The 13592-nt window shown below is 56.1% G+C and overlaps 1 protein-coding gene across 1 annotated transcript in view; it reads right to left on the bottom strand.

Moving 5' to 3' along the window:
* The window catches only part of COL5A1 (collagen type V alpha 1 chain), a 178068-nt gene that overhangs the window by 13312 nt on the left and 151164 nt on the right, over nt 1-13592 (bottom strand). The window contains 11 exon segments of the mRNA XM_032261945.1: nt 679-786; nt 889-942; nt 1732-1839; nt 1933-1986; nt 2991-3044; nt 3997-4104; nt 7068-7175; nt 8326-8379; nt 8477-8566; nt 10223-10330; nt 11126-11179. Coding sequence (XP_032117836.1) covers nt 679-786; nt 889-942; nt 1732-1839; nt 1933-1986; nt 2991-3044; nt 3997-4104; nt 7068-7175; nt 8326-8379; nt 8477-8566; nt 10223-10330; nt 11126-11179 — 900 coding nt within the window.

Genomic DNA, 13592 nt, shown 5'->3' on the forward strand with positions numbered 1-13592 from the left:
TGCATGCACTGATGTGCATACATTAGCTCACATACACAGGCACACACCGATGTGCACACATGAGCTCACATACACAGGCAGGCACACACAAAAAAAAATGTGTGCACACATGAGCTCTCATACACAGGCACATGCACACACACACACACACACACACACACCAGCCCATCATGCTCACTTGGCTCCAAAACCAATCAGCTGAACTGGAGAGGGCCAGGGGCCCTGAGAAAATAACTCAGCTGGTGGAAAGGGCACGCTTAGCAAGGCCAGCGCTTTAAGGAACAGACGATTTCCACCGGAGCAGAGGCTTGGAGAAGGAGGCAGCGGCCTTGCTGGTGGGGGCACTGTCTGGAAACTCTGCAAAAGGACGTCCCAGGTGGCCACCCAGAGTTCCCAGTTCCATTTCACAAGTATTCGACTACGTTTCAAAATGCCTTTCATAGGAATAATCCAGCAAGCCACATGCACAGAGATGAGTACATCACACTCAGAGGTACACACACATGCACACACACACAGAGACATATACACGCGTGTGCACACACACATGCACACACAGATATATACACGCGTGTGCACACAGACACACAGAGACATATACACGCGTGTGCACACACACACACAAAACTCTCTCCAAACAGCCACGAATCTGCCACCAGAGCAGGCACAAGGCCTCACCTTCTCTCCCACTGCGCCAGGGTTTCCTATTCCGCCCGGGGGACCTTGTGGGCCATCAGCACCTGGAGCTCCGGAGGGTCCTCGGGGGCCAGGGGGACCTGGGGGGCCCTAGGAAAAGGGAGAGACCACTGAGCCCAGAGGAAACGCAAACATTTCCCCAAAACACGAGCCGCCCCTACGGCCAGGCCCCGGAGTCTCAGGCACACTTACCATCTGGCCCACGTCTCCTGTCTCACCCTTCTCGCCTGGAGGTCCCGGCAAACCCTGAGAACAGGAAACTTCCCAGTTAAGTGCTGTTCTGTCAAACACACCCATCACTTCTGTGACCTCCACCCACACAGCACCACTGAGCCCCCAAAGCCCCAGGAAGCTGCTTCTCTGCGTACAGCTACCCACCAGGACGTCCTGGGGTTCCGAGTCTCAGAATCAGCCCAAGGAAATAAGCAGAGAAGATTGCAAAGATTTACGACAAAGGTGCTTATAGCAGGTCCCATAAAATGATAAAGCTTAAGGAGCCATCAGCAGGGGACGCCTGGGTAAATTATGTCACCACCAGATGCTGGCTCGCTGCGCAGTGACTGAAAATCATGTTTCCCAAATAAACAGAAAGTCACGTGTAATGGCGTTCAACATGCCTCATAACATCCAATGGGAATGGGGGATGGAAAATGGGAAAAGCTGGGGACAAACTTTCTCTATGACTTATGACATGGTTAATTTTGCAAAAAAAACAAATAAAATGACATATGTGCCTCTGTGTATGAAAATACACAAATTTAAAAGCATGGCAATGAAACGTGCTCAAACGTTCATGGTCATCTCTAGGGGGTGCGTTTAGAAGTTATCGTTGCCGTTCTTTTTAACAAATCATCAGTTGCCACAATGAGCACGGAAATAAATGCGGCTGCTGAAGAGCGGTGGCTGCGGCATGTCTGGAATTCTGGGAAGCCACGGCACCTCCCGTTGGATGAGGAGGCCCAGGAGGTCCCCTGCAGCCTGGCTTTCGTTTTCCATTCTTTTAAAAGACAGGTGAGGTGAGAACCCTGAAGTTACCTGCAGCCCCACTGGCCCAGGGGGTCCAGGAAAGCCTCTGGGACCTTCGTCCCCTTTCTGTCCGAAAAGACCCTGCTGGCCCCGAGGCCCCGGCTCGCCATCAGCTCCCTGCAGGGAAATAAGCACAAGTGAGGGTGCTGGCCATGCAGCAGGTCCGGGGGGCACGGGGCTTTCTGGAGGTCACTGAGCGCAGATACTCACAGAGGGGCCCGGCTGTCCGATGGGGCCTTGAGGACCGGTAGGGCCGGGAGGACCCTGTGGGGAACAAGACACAGACATGGGTGGCTTCCTGGGTGGTGGAGAAGGCTGAGGGGGTTGGGTCACACCCTGAGCCAGGGGACCCATGCATCCATCACCATCCGTTCAGTCTCCAAATGTGGCGTTCCTCGCACCATGGCGCAAGCCTGCCGCGGGCTCTGGCAAGTTCAGGGATCTTGGTTCCACCCTGAGCCCATTTCTGGATGGCAAAGGCCGCTGCCCCCAGTGTGTCCTCTCAGCTCCCACTATGCACCCACAACACGGGCACGAGAGGCCCCTTCAACAGTGAGCATCCAGGATCACAAGCCCCTCTGGAGCCTTGCACCCAGCACCGTGTAACCTGCTATGCCATCTGCAAGAGTGCCTGGCATGGGCCCATGGGAAGGAGGCAAACAAGGAGGGCGCAGTGCCCTCGGCCCCGGGAGCCCAGCCCACAGCTAGAAGGGCTCAGCCCCCACGGCAGGCCTCCCAGGAGTATAGCTCTGGCTCGCCTGGGAATCAAAATACTGGGTGAAGGGCCCACTGTACAGGGGATAAGGAGACCTTTCACCCATCGGGAGGGAGGGAGCTGGTGGCAGAGCGAAGGGGCCTTTGCAAGAACATGCTAGTATTTCTAAACAGACCAAGAAGCGAAAAGGGGAAAATGAACAGGTATTTGGTCAATGGTGCTGCCTCTGCTGGAACATTCTGGTTCCCTCACCTCAGAGGGCAATGGATGTGTCTGCAGAACCCAAACTCTTAAGGACAGACATGCTTGACTTGTTTAATTTCACACAACCAGTGGATGCTTCCTGTTCGTTCTAACACAGAGAGACTCACTCCCAGATACACATGCACGTCCACACAGATGTTATTGGAACACACACACCTAGGAGATTTTCACAGCATGTCCCGCCAGTCATCAGCAATGCTGGCCAAGAACGCACACGGCCCGTGGCCCCCAGCCTGTGACAACACCCCTCCGAACCCGGGGACCACTGCGCTCCCCGAGCCAATCTTACCTGCTCGCCTTTGTCTCCCTTGCTTCCTTTCTGCCCCGGCTCCCCGATCTCTCCCTGGGGGAAGGGCGGGGGGATTCCGTTAGACAACCTGACACCCACTTGAACCTTTCCTGCTCCCATAAGGAATTTTTCTTGGAGACTAAGAACAGTGCCCTTTGCAGGTGGCCCCATAACTTTCCTGCGAAGAAATGTTTCCATCTCTTGATTTCCTTTTTACTACAAGGGCTAAAAGGGATGAGGGCTTGATGTGCCGTTCTACAGGTTTTTAGTCGACTTGCAAATATGGGAAAAGTCATGTGGAAAATATTGACTCTGTTTTTCAAATTGGGCCCCTACCAGGACAACATAGTAACAGACAACTCAATTACTATGTTGCCAAAGAAGTGATTAAAACGCTCTCTGCTGTTTCTGCTGGTGCAAGTCAGTCTCGCACCCGAGATGTAAGACATCCACCACGCAGAGGTGACAAAGTCGGAAGTGTCCCCAGAGAGGTGTCATAAATGGAAGTTAAAGCAGAGCAGAGTTTCACTGCCCGCATTAAACGAAGGATAAAACACAAGCCCCTGCAGTCGTCGTTTCAGAATTATAAAGCACATTCTTAATGAACGGGAGCCTTGATAATTCAAGTGGAGACATTTAAAAACAGACACTGAGCAAAACCTCAGTAAACTGGGCTCCGCGGTTTCAGAATTTGAAATGATCTTAGGGGACTGGGGAGCATTTTTCTCTGCTCTGGCTACTCACAGCAAATGTCGTGGGCAGCCTCGAAATGACACAGGAGGAAGTGGTTTGCAAGTTCCCTCAAGCATGCCACGGACTGCGTGGATTACCACTTACCTGTGGGCTGCCACGAAATCATCCCCTCCCACCGGGACTGCAAAGGTGGTGCGCATCGCTGCCAGCTGAGCCGCTACACCCACAGCGCCCTATTCTGGAAAATCACCGCCCTCCCTTGCACCTGCCTGCCCACCCGGCCCGGCCGTGTGTCAGTCTGGATTCTCCTTACCTTATCTCCATCTTCCCCAGGGGGACCCACGGGGCCAGCTGGACCCGGGAGCCCCACAGGACCCTGGAGACCGTCTCGGCCAGCTGGGCCTTGTGGGCCTTTCTCGCCCTAGAGAATATACAAGATCTCACGTCAAATGTGGCTCCAACTTTGGCACACCCCACCACCAGTTCATTACCCAAGAGAGGGACCCGTGGACGGGAAGTGGGAGTTGGGGAGGGCGACCAGCCCCAGAATCCTAATGGATTTCAGCCGGGTCCACAGAGGGCCGGCTCTGAGCCTGACCCTATACAGTGAACTGGGGCGTCCCTGCAATTAATCCACACTCATCCTAGGAAAGGCTGCTCTTTTACAGATGGGGAAACTGAGGCACAGTTGGTGAGCAGTAGAGACAGGACCACCCAAAGCCAGCCAGCCACATTGCTGAGTCTGCGTGTGGACCATGTAAGCTAGTGACAGGGAGCCACGCCCAGTGACCAGGATGGCCTGAGCTCCACCTTCACCAACTTCCTGATGCTTTATGACCTCCGCAGACACTCTCCCTGCACGCACACACAAGGACATGCATGCACACAGATGAAGACATGCAAGCACACACAGGCACACACCATGTACATACACACGCATGCACACACACACAAATATGCCTGTGTATGGACACGCATACAGGCATGCATATGCACCTGCACAAAACAAGCACACTCACATGCATGTACACACACATAAGTATGCACCGACATGTACACACAAGCAAATGCATGCACACACAAGCAAATGCATGCACACACAAGGACATATGCACAGACAGGCACACCGACACGTGTGTGCGTGCACAGGCACACAGGCATGCATGCACAGGTACACACACAGGGCACATCTGCATGCACACGCACACCCTGCGTCTCCTGTCCTTCTAACTTGGACTCAGTTTCATCCTAACTGCCTGCTTGGTGATCTGAAAAGGATCCTAAGTGCTTGCCTTGCTGCGTTTTACCAGCCACCACATCACTCTGTAAACAGCCCGCATTTTCTCATCCCAGCCAGGAATCCCCTTCTCCCGACAGACACACAGAAGGAGTGTGTGCCCGTCGGGAAGGGGCACACGGCAGAACAAATGTGCACAAATGTTCTGGTCTAAACGCGGCCGGGATTTAGTCACCCCTCCCCACTCCGTCTTACCATCTCCTCCCTCCGCAACTCACGGCCCACTCTTCAGACTTAGCTCCTATTCATAGACATTTCTACCCTACTTAGGCCAGAAGAGGCAAAGACCACGTGTGGGGCTTTTGTGGAAGCTTCCTGTCCTACATTCCTGGTCAGGTCGGGAGCTCTCAGAGACGTCCGACCTTTGCTTAGCCTTTCCTTCCCTCTGGAGCTATTCCGGGAGGATGAAGAGCTTCTCCCTGGGTAGAGCGACTCTTGCAAGGATTCTGCTTCAATGTGTACTCTCAAAACAGTGAACCAAGCCGCTCCCAACTGGCTGTGTGTGCGTCCTGTGCACCGACTGTCCCGGGACTTCTGTTTCCTGGCAGTCCAGCTGGACCCACGTCCTGGGTGCCTCACTGGAAACTATCAGAAGTCACCGAAATTGCCAACAACACGTTGGACAGATTCTCAGTGGCACAGATGTTTCCATGTGGGCTCCAGGGGCGGTCCTGCCCAGGGAATGTAGGCTGTTCCTGCTACCATGAGCCACTGAAAGCAACACAGACAGGAAAATCACAGCTTTCTGGCCGGGCGCGGTGGCTCACTCCTGTAATCTGAGCACTCTGGGAGGCCAAGGAAGGTGGATCACCTGAGGTCAGGAGATTGACACCAGCCTGGCCAACGTGGTGAAACCCCGTCTCTACTAAAAATACAAAAATTAGCCAGGTGTAGTGGCATGCACCTATAATCCCAGCTACTCAGGAGGCTGAGGCAGGAGAATCAATTGAACCCCAGAGGTGGAGATTGCAGTGAGCCGAGGGTGCACCACTGCACTCCAGCCTGGGCGACACAGTGAGACTCTGTCTCAAAGAAACAAAAAAGAAAAAGAAAAGAAAAGAAAATCACAGCTTTCCAACAAATCGATCAGCACCCACGCCTAACTCAATCTGAGACGGGCTGTGCCGACACCTGCCAACTCCCGCAGAGAACTCAGGCTCAGTCTGACCCTCTGTACTGGGAAGGAGAAGTTGAGATGAAATTGGTCTCCACAGCTGACTGAACGTGGGGTTGGGGAGATGGCAAAATTGTGTGGCACAAGTCAAATGCGGGGCCGGGTGGGCCACTTCTGAACGGTAAGTGGTGTTTTGTGGGTTATTCACGAAAGCGGGCTGGCAGGAAGCGTCTAGGCAAGAAGGCGGCTCACTCATCTCCTTCACGGAGACCAAGATCAGGTCAGCCTCAAGACATGCTCACCACTCCCGAGGCTTCGAAAAGCCTGCCAAAGTCAGGGCTGGCCAGCAGGTGGGCTATCCTGGACACAGAGGAAGGTGCCTCGTCTTCCTGTCATTCCCCCACCGCCCCTTCTTTGCTGGACATCTGCTCTCCATGCCTGCCCCCCAACCAACAAAGGGGACTCCCCAGTTCCAAATACCCTTCCCCATCAAGAGCCCAGCCATGGGTCCGGGCCAGTAGCGGGGAGCAGTTCACACAGGGGGCAGCTGTGGCCTGACCACACAGATGGCACTGAGGCTGGACGGAGACCAAGTCCACAGGGCACTGACTGCCTTCAGCCCCTCCCTCTGTCCACATATGTGGGGAACACCAGCGTGCAGGCGTGGACAGGCTGAGCCCCGCCCAGCATCCGCCCCACGAGCCCCTCTGGCTCAGCTGATCACAGAAAGAATGTGGCTGGTATTCGAACTCCTCCCGTGCACCTCAGACAGGTCACCGTGGGACACACACACACTCTCAGGCAGGTCACCGGGGGACACACACTCTGCCGTAGAGAAAGGCCGCAGATCTCACCTCATCCCCAACCCCAAGAAATACCCCTGGGGTCATCACAGGGGGAGGGACGAGGCCAGACACGGAACGACCCCAGCACCTCTGAGGGAAGGGCTCCCCCAATCCAAAGCAGTACTTACGGGAGCCCCTTTCTCTCCTGCCGGCCCTGGGGGGCCCTGGGGCCCCGGCCTCCCTGGAATTCCGATGGGCCCAGCAGCGCCAGCTGGGCCTCTCTCCCCTGGAGATCCCTGAGGTGGGGCAGGAAAAGAGTTTGCTTCAAAGGCTCTCAGACTGCATGGACACAACTTAGTAAAGCACCAGCTAATCATTCCACTCACCTGCTCACTCCAGGGCCCACAGTGGCTCCCTATGGCCCTTTGCAAGCACAAACTAACTGGTCTAGCGTTTGGGGCTCTGTGTTCTCCTGTCACTCCAAGCTCCCAGGTGCCCCTCCCCCAGTGTCTGACAATATGCCCTGTGGTGTGCTTGCCTTCAATGAGCTCCCCTTTCTAGGAGCCTGGCACCACCTCCCCTCAAGGGCCCGCATGCCCATGGGGCACCCTCTCCCCTCCAGGGCCCCCATACCCATGAAACACCCCTCCCCTCCAGGATTCACATGCCCCGAGGGGCACTTCCCCCCTCCAGGGCATCCCCTCCCCTTGAGGGCTCCCATGCCCATGGGGCACCCCCTCCACTCGAGGGCCCACATGCTCATGGGGCAACCGCTCCCCTCCAGGGGGAGGGATGAGGCCAGACACAGAACGGCCCTCCAGGGCCCCCATGCCCCTGGGGCACCCCCTCCCTTTAAGCACCCACATGCCCATGGGGCACCCCCTGCCCTCCAGGGCCCATGGGGCACCCCCACCCCTCCCCTCCCCTCCCCTCCCCTCTCTGCTATGCTTCTCCATGGTATGTAGTCTCCAGGGGTAGCCTGGCCTGGAGGCCGTCATATGGATGGGTGGGCGCTGGCCTCATCAAGGGCCATCCTGCCCAGTGGGCCCCCCACTCTGGGCAGCCTGGCTCTACCAAGCATCTTCAGAGTCCATGGAGACCTGTGTCTATTTCTTCCTCTGCTGGCCCAGCCCAGACCCATGCTAGGCGTGTGGCTTTCTCCTTGCTCCTCCAGAGAGCGTGCTCCACCGGCCACACTGGGTCCTTCCTCCTGCCCTCCAGGCTGCCCAGTGCTCTCCTCTCCTCGGTGTCCCCCTTGGGACCCTTCGTCATCCCGGCTGCTGGCTTGGGATGTGCCATCTGCATCTCCCCAAAGGCCATCTTCCCCCCTCCACTTCCCACCCTCGGGGGTCTGGGGCAGCTTCACGGCCTGGGCCCTCGGGGACTGCCCCTTCTACCTGGAGGGTAGGTGTCAAGAAAGAGGATGGGACAAAGCCTTTGACTCACCGCAGGGCCTGGTGGGCCGGGCGGCCCTTCGTTGCCTTTCAGTCCCAGAGCTCCCTGCAAAGCCGTGAAAAGGTCAGTCGAGGGCACGTGGAGAGAGTCCCCCAGGGCTGCACACTGTCCCATTTCACTCCCCGCCTAGCCTCTCACTCACCACTGGACCAGGAAGCCCTCGGTCCCCAGGGAAACCACGTAATCCTGGAGGGCCGTCTTTCCCAGGGAGGCCTGCGGGGCCCGGGTCACCCTGAAAACAGAGTCAGAGATGAGCTTTTCTGGAGCCAGCAACACAAACGTCTCACCAGCCCTGGAGCGAGGCCAAGGACTGGGGCCTTCTCATCAGGCACCCCTGGACGTGGGCTGGACTGGGCTTCTCCTGGCCACTTAGCTGTAAAAGGGAGTTCAGGGTCTTGACTGGACTTGGCAGCCCACGTGTGGGATCACGGCCCGATCCCCGCCCCCCACCCCCGCCAGGAGGCCATGCTCATGTGGCGGGCTCTGAGCACAGACCTGACTCTACCCCTGCTCCGTGGAGTGCCAGGGCCCTTCCTCCCAAGGCCCCTAAGGGCCACGATGGGCCACGTGGGAGTTGAGGCCACATCTACCTTTCCCATAGATTTGTGGCTCCTTGTAAGACCATGCCCAGACAAAGAAATCCAAGGTCATAACAGTGTTGAAAGCATCCTCCTAAATGGACTTACTACTTAAGGGACTTGCTTCAAGCCTAAAACCACATTTTCTGAAAAAAGTCACCGCTTAGCCCATACTTTCCCTGAGGTACAGTAAAGCTTTGATATCTTCCAGAACGTTCTCTGGGGTCCAATATGGAGCACAGTGGTGTTTTCAAACGAACAGGTCAAATGCCCGCGGCCGCCTGTCCGAGCTCAGAGAGCTCTCTCTGTGTCTAGACACACACAGGCGGGCGTGTTCACGTGTATTTGTTCCTATATCTATGCACACACGCGTGTGGGATTATTTTCAGTGTTTCTTCATCTGCTTCACTTCGTTATTTTTCAGGCTTGCTCTCCTGTGGCCGCGGGCTGGAGAGCCTGTCCTTGCTGCGTCCCTCACTGAAGCACTGAAAGGGAAGGACTATCTATTTTTGTGCTGACACAGCAAGTTGTAGCCATTCAACCTGGGCCCCCAGGAGCCAAGACATGAAAAGGGGGCACTTGGAGCTGGCACCACGAGGTGGGATAGAAACACGTTTGCTTGGCCGCGCGTGGTGGCTCACGCCTGTAATCCCAGCAATTTGGGAGGCCGAGGTGGGTGGATCACGAGGTCAAGAGATCGAGACCATCCTGGTCAACATGGTGAAACCCCGTCTCTACTAAAACTACAAAAAATTAGCTGGGCATGGTGGCGTGTGCCTGTAATCCCAGCTACTCAGGAGGCTGAGGCAGGAGAATTGCCTGAACCCGGGAGGCGGAGGTTGCGGTGAGCCGAGATTGCGCCATTGCACTCCAGCCTGGGTAACAAGAGCGAAACTCCATCTCAAAAAAAAAAAAAAAGAAACACGTTTGCTTTTCGCGTTTATAATTTCTCAGCCTCTTGCGGTGAGGGGTTTTGAAAGGACCACATTCTGCTAAGTGTCCTATGGACACACGAAGTCTCAGAGCTTTTTTCTGGGAGCAGGGCTGGCAGCTGCGGGGAGGGCAAAGGGTGCAGGATGGGGGTGAGCCCCGCACTCCCCCTATAAGCCCATGCCTGAGCAGGGCAGCACGATTCCAGGTATGAATCCAGCAAAAGTGAGCTAATGGTGCACTCTGGGTCTGGGGAATGAACTGAGGAGCGTCTGTGTGAGGAATTACCCACCCATCAGAAAAGAGCAAGAAAAACACCAGGTCCCAAAATGACTGCTTAAGAAATGCCTGGCTTGACACAGAAGGTTCCAGAAACTCACCTTCGTCCCTTCTTTTCCAGCAAGGCCCGGTAGCCCCTGTTCACCAGGGGGTCCAGGGGGCCCAGGGTGGCCACGCTCACCCATTGGGCCCGTTTCTCCCGTGGGACCCTAGGGGGAAAGTCAGTGTCAGCCACAAACGTTTCAAGTAACCCACCAGGCAGCAACCGTCTCTTCCTAAATCCAGGGGCAGCCCTGGCCACGGAGGCGAAGGCCTGCTGCAGGTTCCCCCCAAACCTCCACGTGCCTTTGCAAGCCTGCTCTTCCTGGCAAAAATCCAGAAGGTGGGCGTTGCTAAGTCGCTCGCTGCCTGGTCCCTGCAGGGCCCCACATGGTCCTCTTCCCCCAGTGGTGCCTTCAGGAGGCACAGCCAATCTGCCTTCCTGAGACATGCCCTGTGGAGGCCGATTCAGCCACAGGACAGGCCGAGGATGGGAGAAAATCCACACCAGGGGCAGAGCCCACATGACCTCCAGTTCTGTGGCTGCACGTGTCCCCGCCTTACTCACTGCTATGTGAGGTGTGAGCTTTCTAGGACACAAGGGGACCCCTCCCTGTTTTGCAGCTTAGAAGCACAGGCTTGTGGCACCAATAGGACCCAGTGGCAGGAGGACTTGGCTGCCTTGGACACTCACAGCAGGGATGAGCCCAGCTCCTGAGCTGGCCCAGGTCTGGCCCAAGCCACCCGGTGAGCCTTGGGCGGCCTTCCTTGCCCTGCGTGCTGCATCCGTGTCGAGGGCAAACACATCTTTGCTTGCTCCCGTGTGGGGCGAGCCTCAAGCTGAACAACATTCAGGACCCAAGACACTCTCTCAGCAGCACCTGCGCCTCTGAAATCATGGACCCTCTTCTCTGAGGGCAAGTGACACTGGGTGACCCATGGGATCCGGGGATCCTGGAGCGTACCTGAGGGCCGACCACGCCTGGGGGGCCTGGAGGGCCAGTCTTGCCTTGGAAACCCTGTTGAGAGAGAGTCACCACGCTGAGGGTGCTGCATGGCCCGCGCCATCCCGCCCAGCACCATCCTGCCCCACGCCATGCCGCCCAGCACCAACCCGCCCCACGCTGTTCTCAGCAGGACGCTTGCCCCTCACTGCCCTGCCCCCTACAGTGGATGTTCCAGACTTTCGTGTGAGAGGCCCACGTCTCCTGTTTCATTTTTGCACCAGTTCCAGGAGGGTAACGAAGCCACACATGCTCATGTCACTGGCTGTTCTCACCCCGCCCCCATCTTCAGGCCGACGCAGTTCATCCCTATCATGTCACCAAGTCTTCCTCTTCTGAGTCCGCTTGCTCCCCTTTCTGGACTGGGGCTACTGCTGGCTGTTTCTCGGCAGCGGCTCTGTGGCGTCTGCCCTGCTTAGGTGTGGACGCCTCTGACGCACGACAGGTGACTCTGCCCGCGTGCTCCTCGGCGTGTATTTAAAACAGGCAGGAGCGAGGGCCGGCTGCTTTCATAACGCAGCAGCTTGGATGTGCTATTTTTAGCCTGATTCAGCAGGAATATCTCACGCCCGCTCTGCATGCTCACGCGTAGGTGACGATCCTGGCTTGGTCGTGGGTGTCACCACGCTTTCTGTACTCTCCTCAAAGGAGAAAAATGACCTCAAGGCAACATAAGCCTCATTTCCGGGCATGTCTGCAGAGCAGGACAGGTGCAGGCGAGAGACCATCTGCAGGTGCCACGTGACACTGGTGTGACAGGCACACCTGCCTGGAGGCCTGGAGGGAAACTCTAGGCTCCCGAGGAGGAGGTGGCTGGCTCCGAGGCCAAGCTAGGGCTGGAGGGCTCGCGGCCTCACTGTCCAGCAGCTGGCAAGATCTCACTCTGGGCCCTGAGCCAAGTGAACCCACAGCAGACGCAGCTGCTGCTGCTGCTTTTTTGGGATGGAGTTTTGCTCTTATTGCCCAGGCTGAAGTGCAATGGCACAATCTCCGCTCACTGGAACCTCTGCCTCCTGGGTTCAAGTGATCCTCCTGCCTCAGCCTCCCCAGTGGGTGGGATTACAGGAATGCGTCACCATACCCAGCTGATTTTTGTATTTTTAGTAGAGACACGGTTTCTCCATGTTGGCCAGGGTGGTCTTAAACTCCCGACCTCAGGTGATCACACCTTGGCCTCCCAAAGTGCTGGGATCACAGGCGTGCACCACCATGCCTGGCCCAGATTCAGCTTCTGTGCAAACTCTGGGAGGGCTCTCTCCTTTAAGCCCAGCTCAGTTGTACACAATGATCATTTCTAATGTAGGTTGCACTTACAGGGTCAGAAGGAAGGGGTGGTGGACAGGGTCAAGGGCCTGCCCTGCTCAGTGGACCCAGGGAGAAGAGTCTGAGAGCCCAAGGGGACACGGGAGCCTGGTTCAGCTGTGCTGGCGTCAATGTTAACACCAAATACAAAAGGCCTCCCCAGGGACCCTTGGCCGCCTTGGCCATCAAGGACAGAATATGAACTCAGCCCTTTGCTGAGAAATAAGTTCCTGGCTAACATTTAGGAGAAATAATGTTTGTGTTTCATTTTTTTAAAAAGAAGGAAATCAACAGTCCAGAGAAGCTCTTTCTGAAAGGCTGGCTTGGACTAGCCCACGGAGGAGCTGCCACGTCCCAAGTGGGCCCCAGCAATGGAGCGCCCACTGCATCCCTCCAGTGCCCTGTGTCGAGAGAGGTGGCTGGGGCGGTAGAAGGCAGCCGGAAGTACAGCTTTCTGAGCAGAGACGAGCAGCTCAGCCTCTGTCCACAGTAAGTCAGAGGGAGAAAAGCACATCTAATGTAAAACCTTCTATCTTGTCTCCTTGAAAAGGCATTAGAGAAAAATATGCAAAGCTCAGAAGAAATATTTTAATTTTTCTCTATAAACAAAAGAGCAAAGCAGTCTCCATTTATCGGGCAGCATGCGCCGTGCAGAACACCAGCGGAGGTATAATTAAAAGGGGTTTCATCACAATGAACCAAAGAAAGACAAAGAGGACTTTTGAAAAGCAGCCGTGGAGAACAGATTAAACAGGGCACTCATAGGCCCATCCCACATTCCACAAAGGACCTGCTTTTGCTGGGGGAGTCCCACAGATACCTGGACCACTAGAGGCCCGGCTGCAGAGAGCCCTGCAGTGACGCTGGCACCCCCCACTCTCCGCTGGGAAATGTTGGCATCTCTGAGATTCATCCTTTAAGCTGAACAGAGCAGGTGGGCACATGGAAAAGGGGCACAGAACGGTGACAAGGAAGCCACCTGACACTGCCATGTCCCCAGATGTTCAAAGCCTGGAGCCCCGGGCTGCCAGGTGTGGGCCAGGTTACAGGCATGCCAGCACCCTTTCCTGAACTGCACCTTCAGGGAACTGGGCTAAATTCCAAAGGGCTGATGGGGCCGGGAAAA

The sequence above is a fragment of the Sapajus apella genome, unplaced genomic scaffold (genome assembly GCF_009761245.1).
Source record: "Sapajus apella isolate SASKATOON/1434 unplaced genomic scaffold, GSC_monkey_1.0 scaffold126, whole genome shotgun sequence".
NCBI lineage: Eukaryota > Metazoa > Chordata > Mammalia > Primates > Cebidae > Sapajus > Sapajus apella.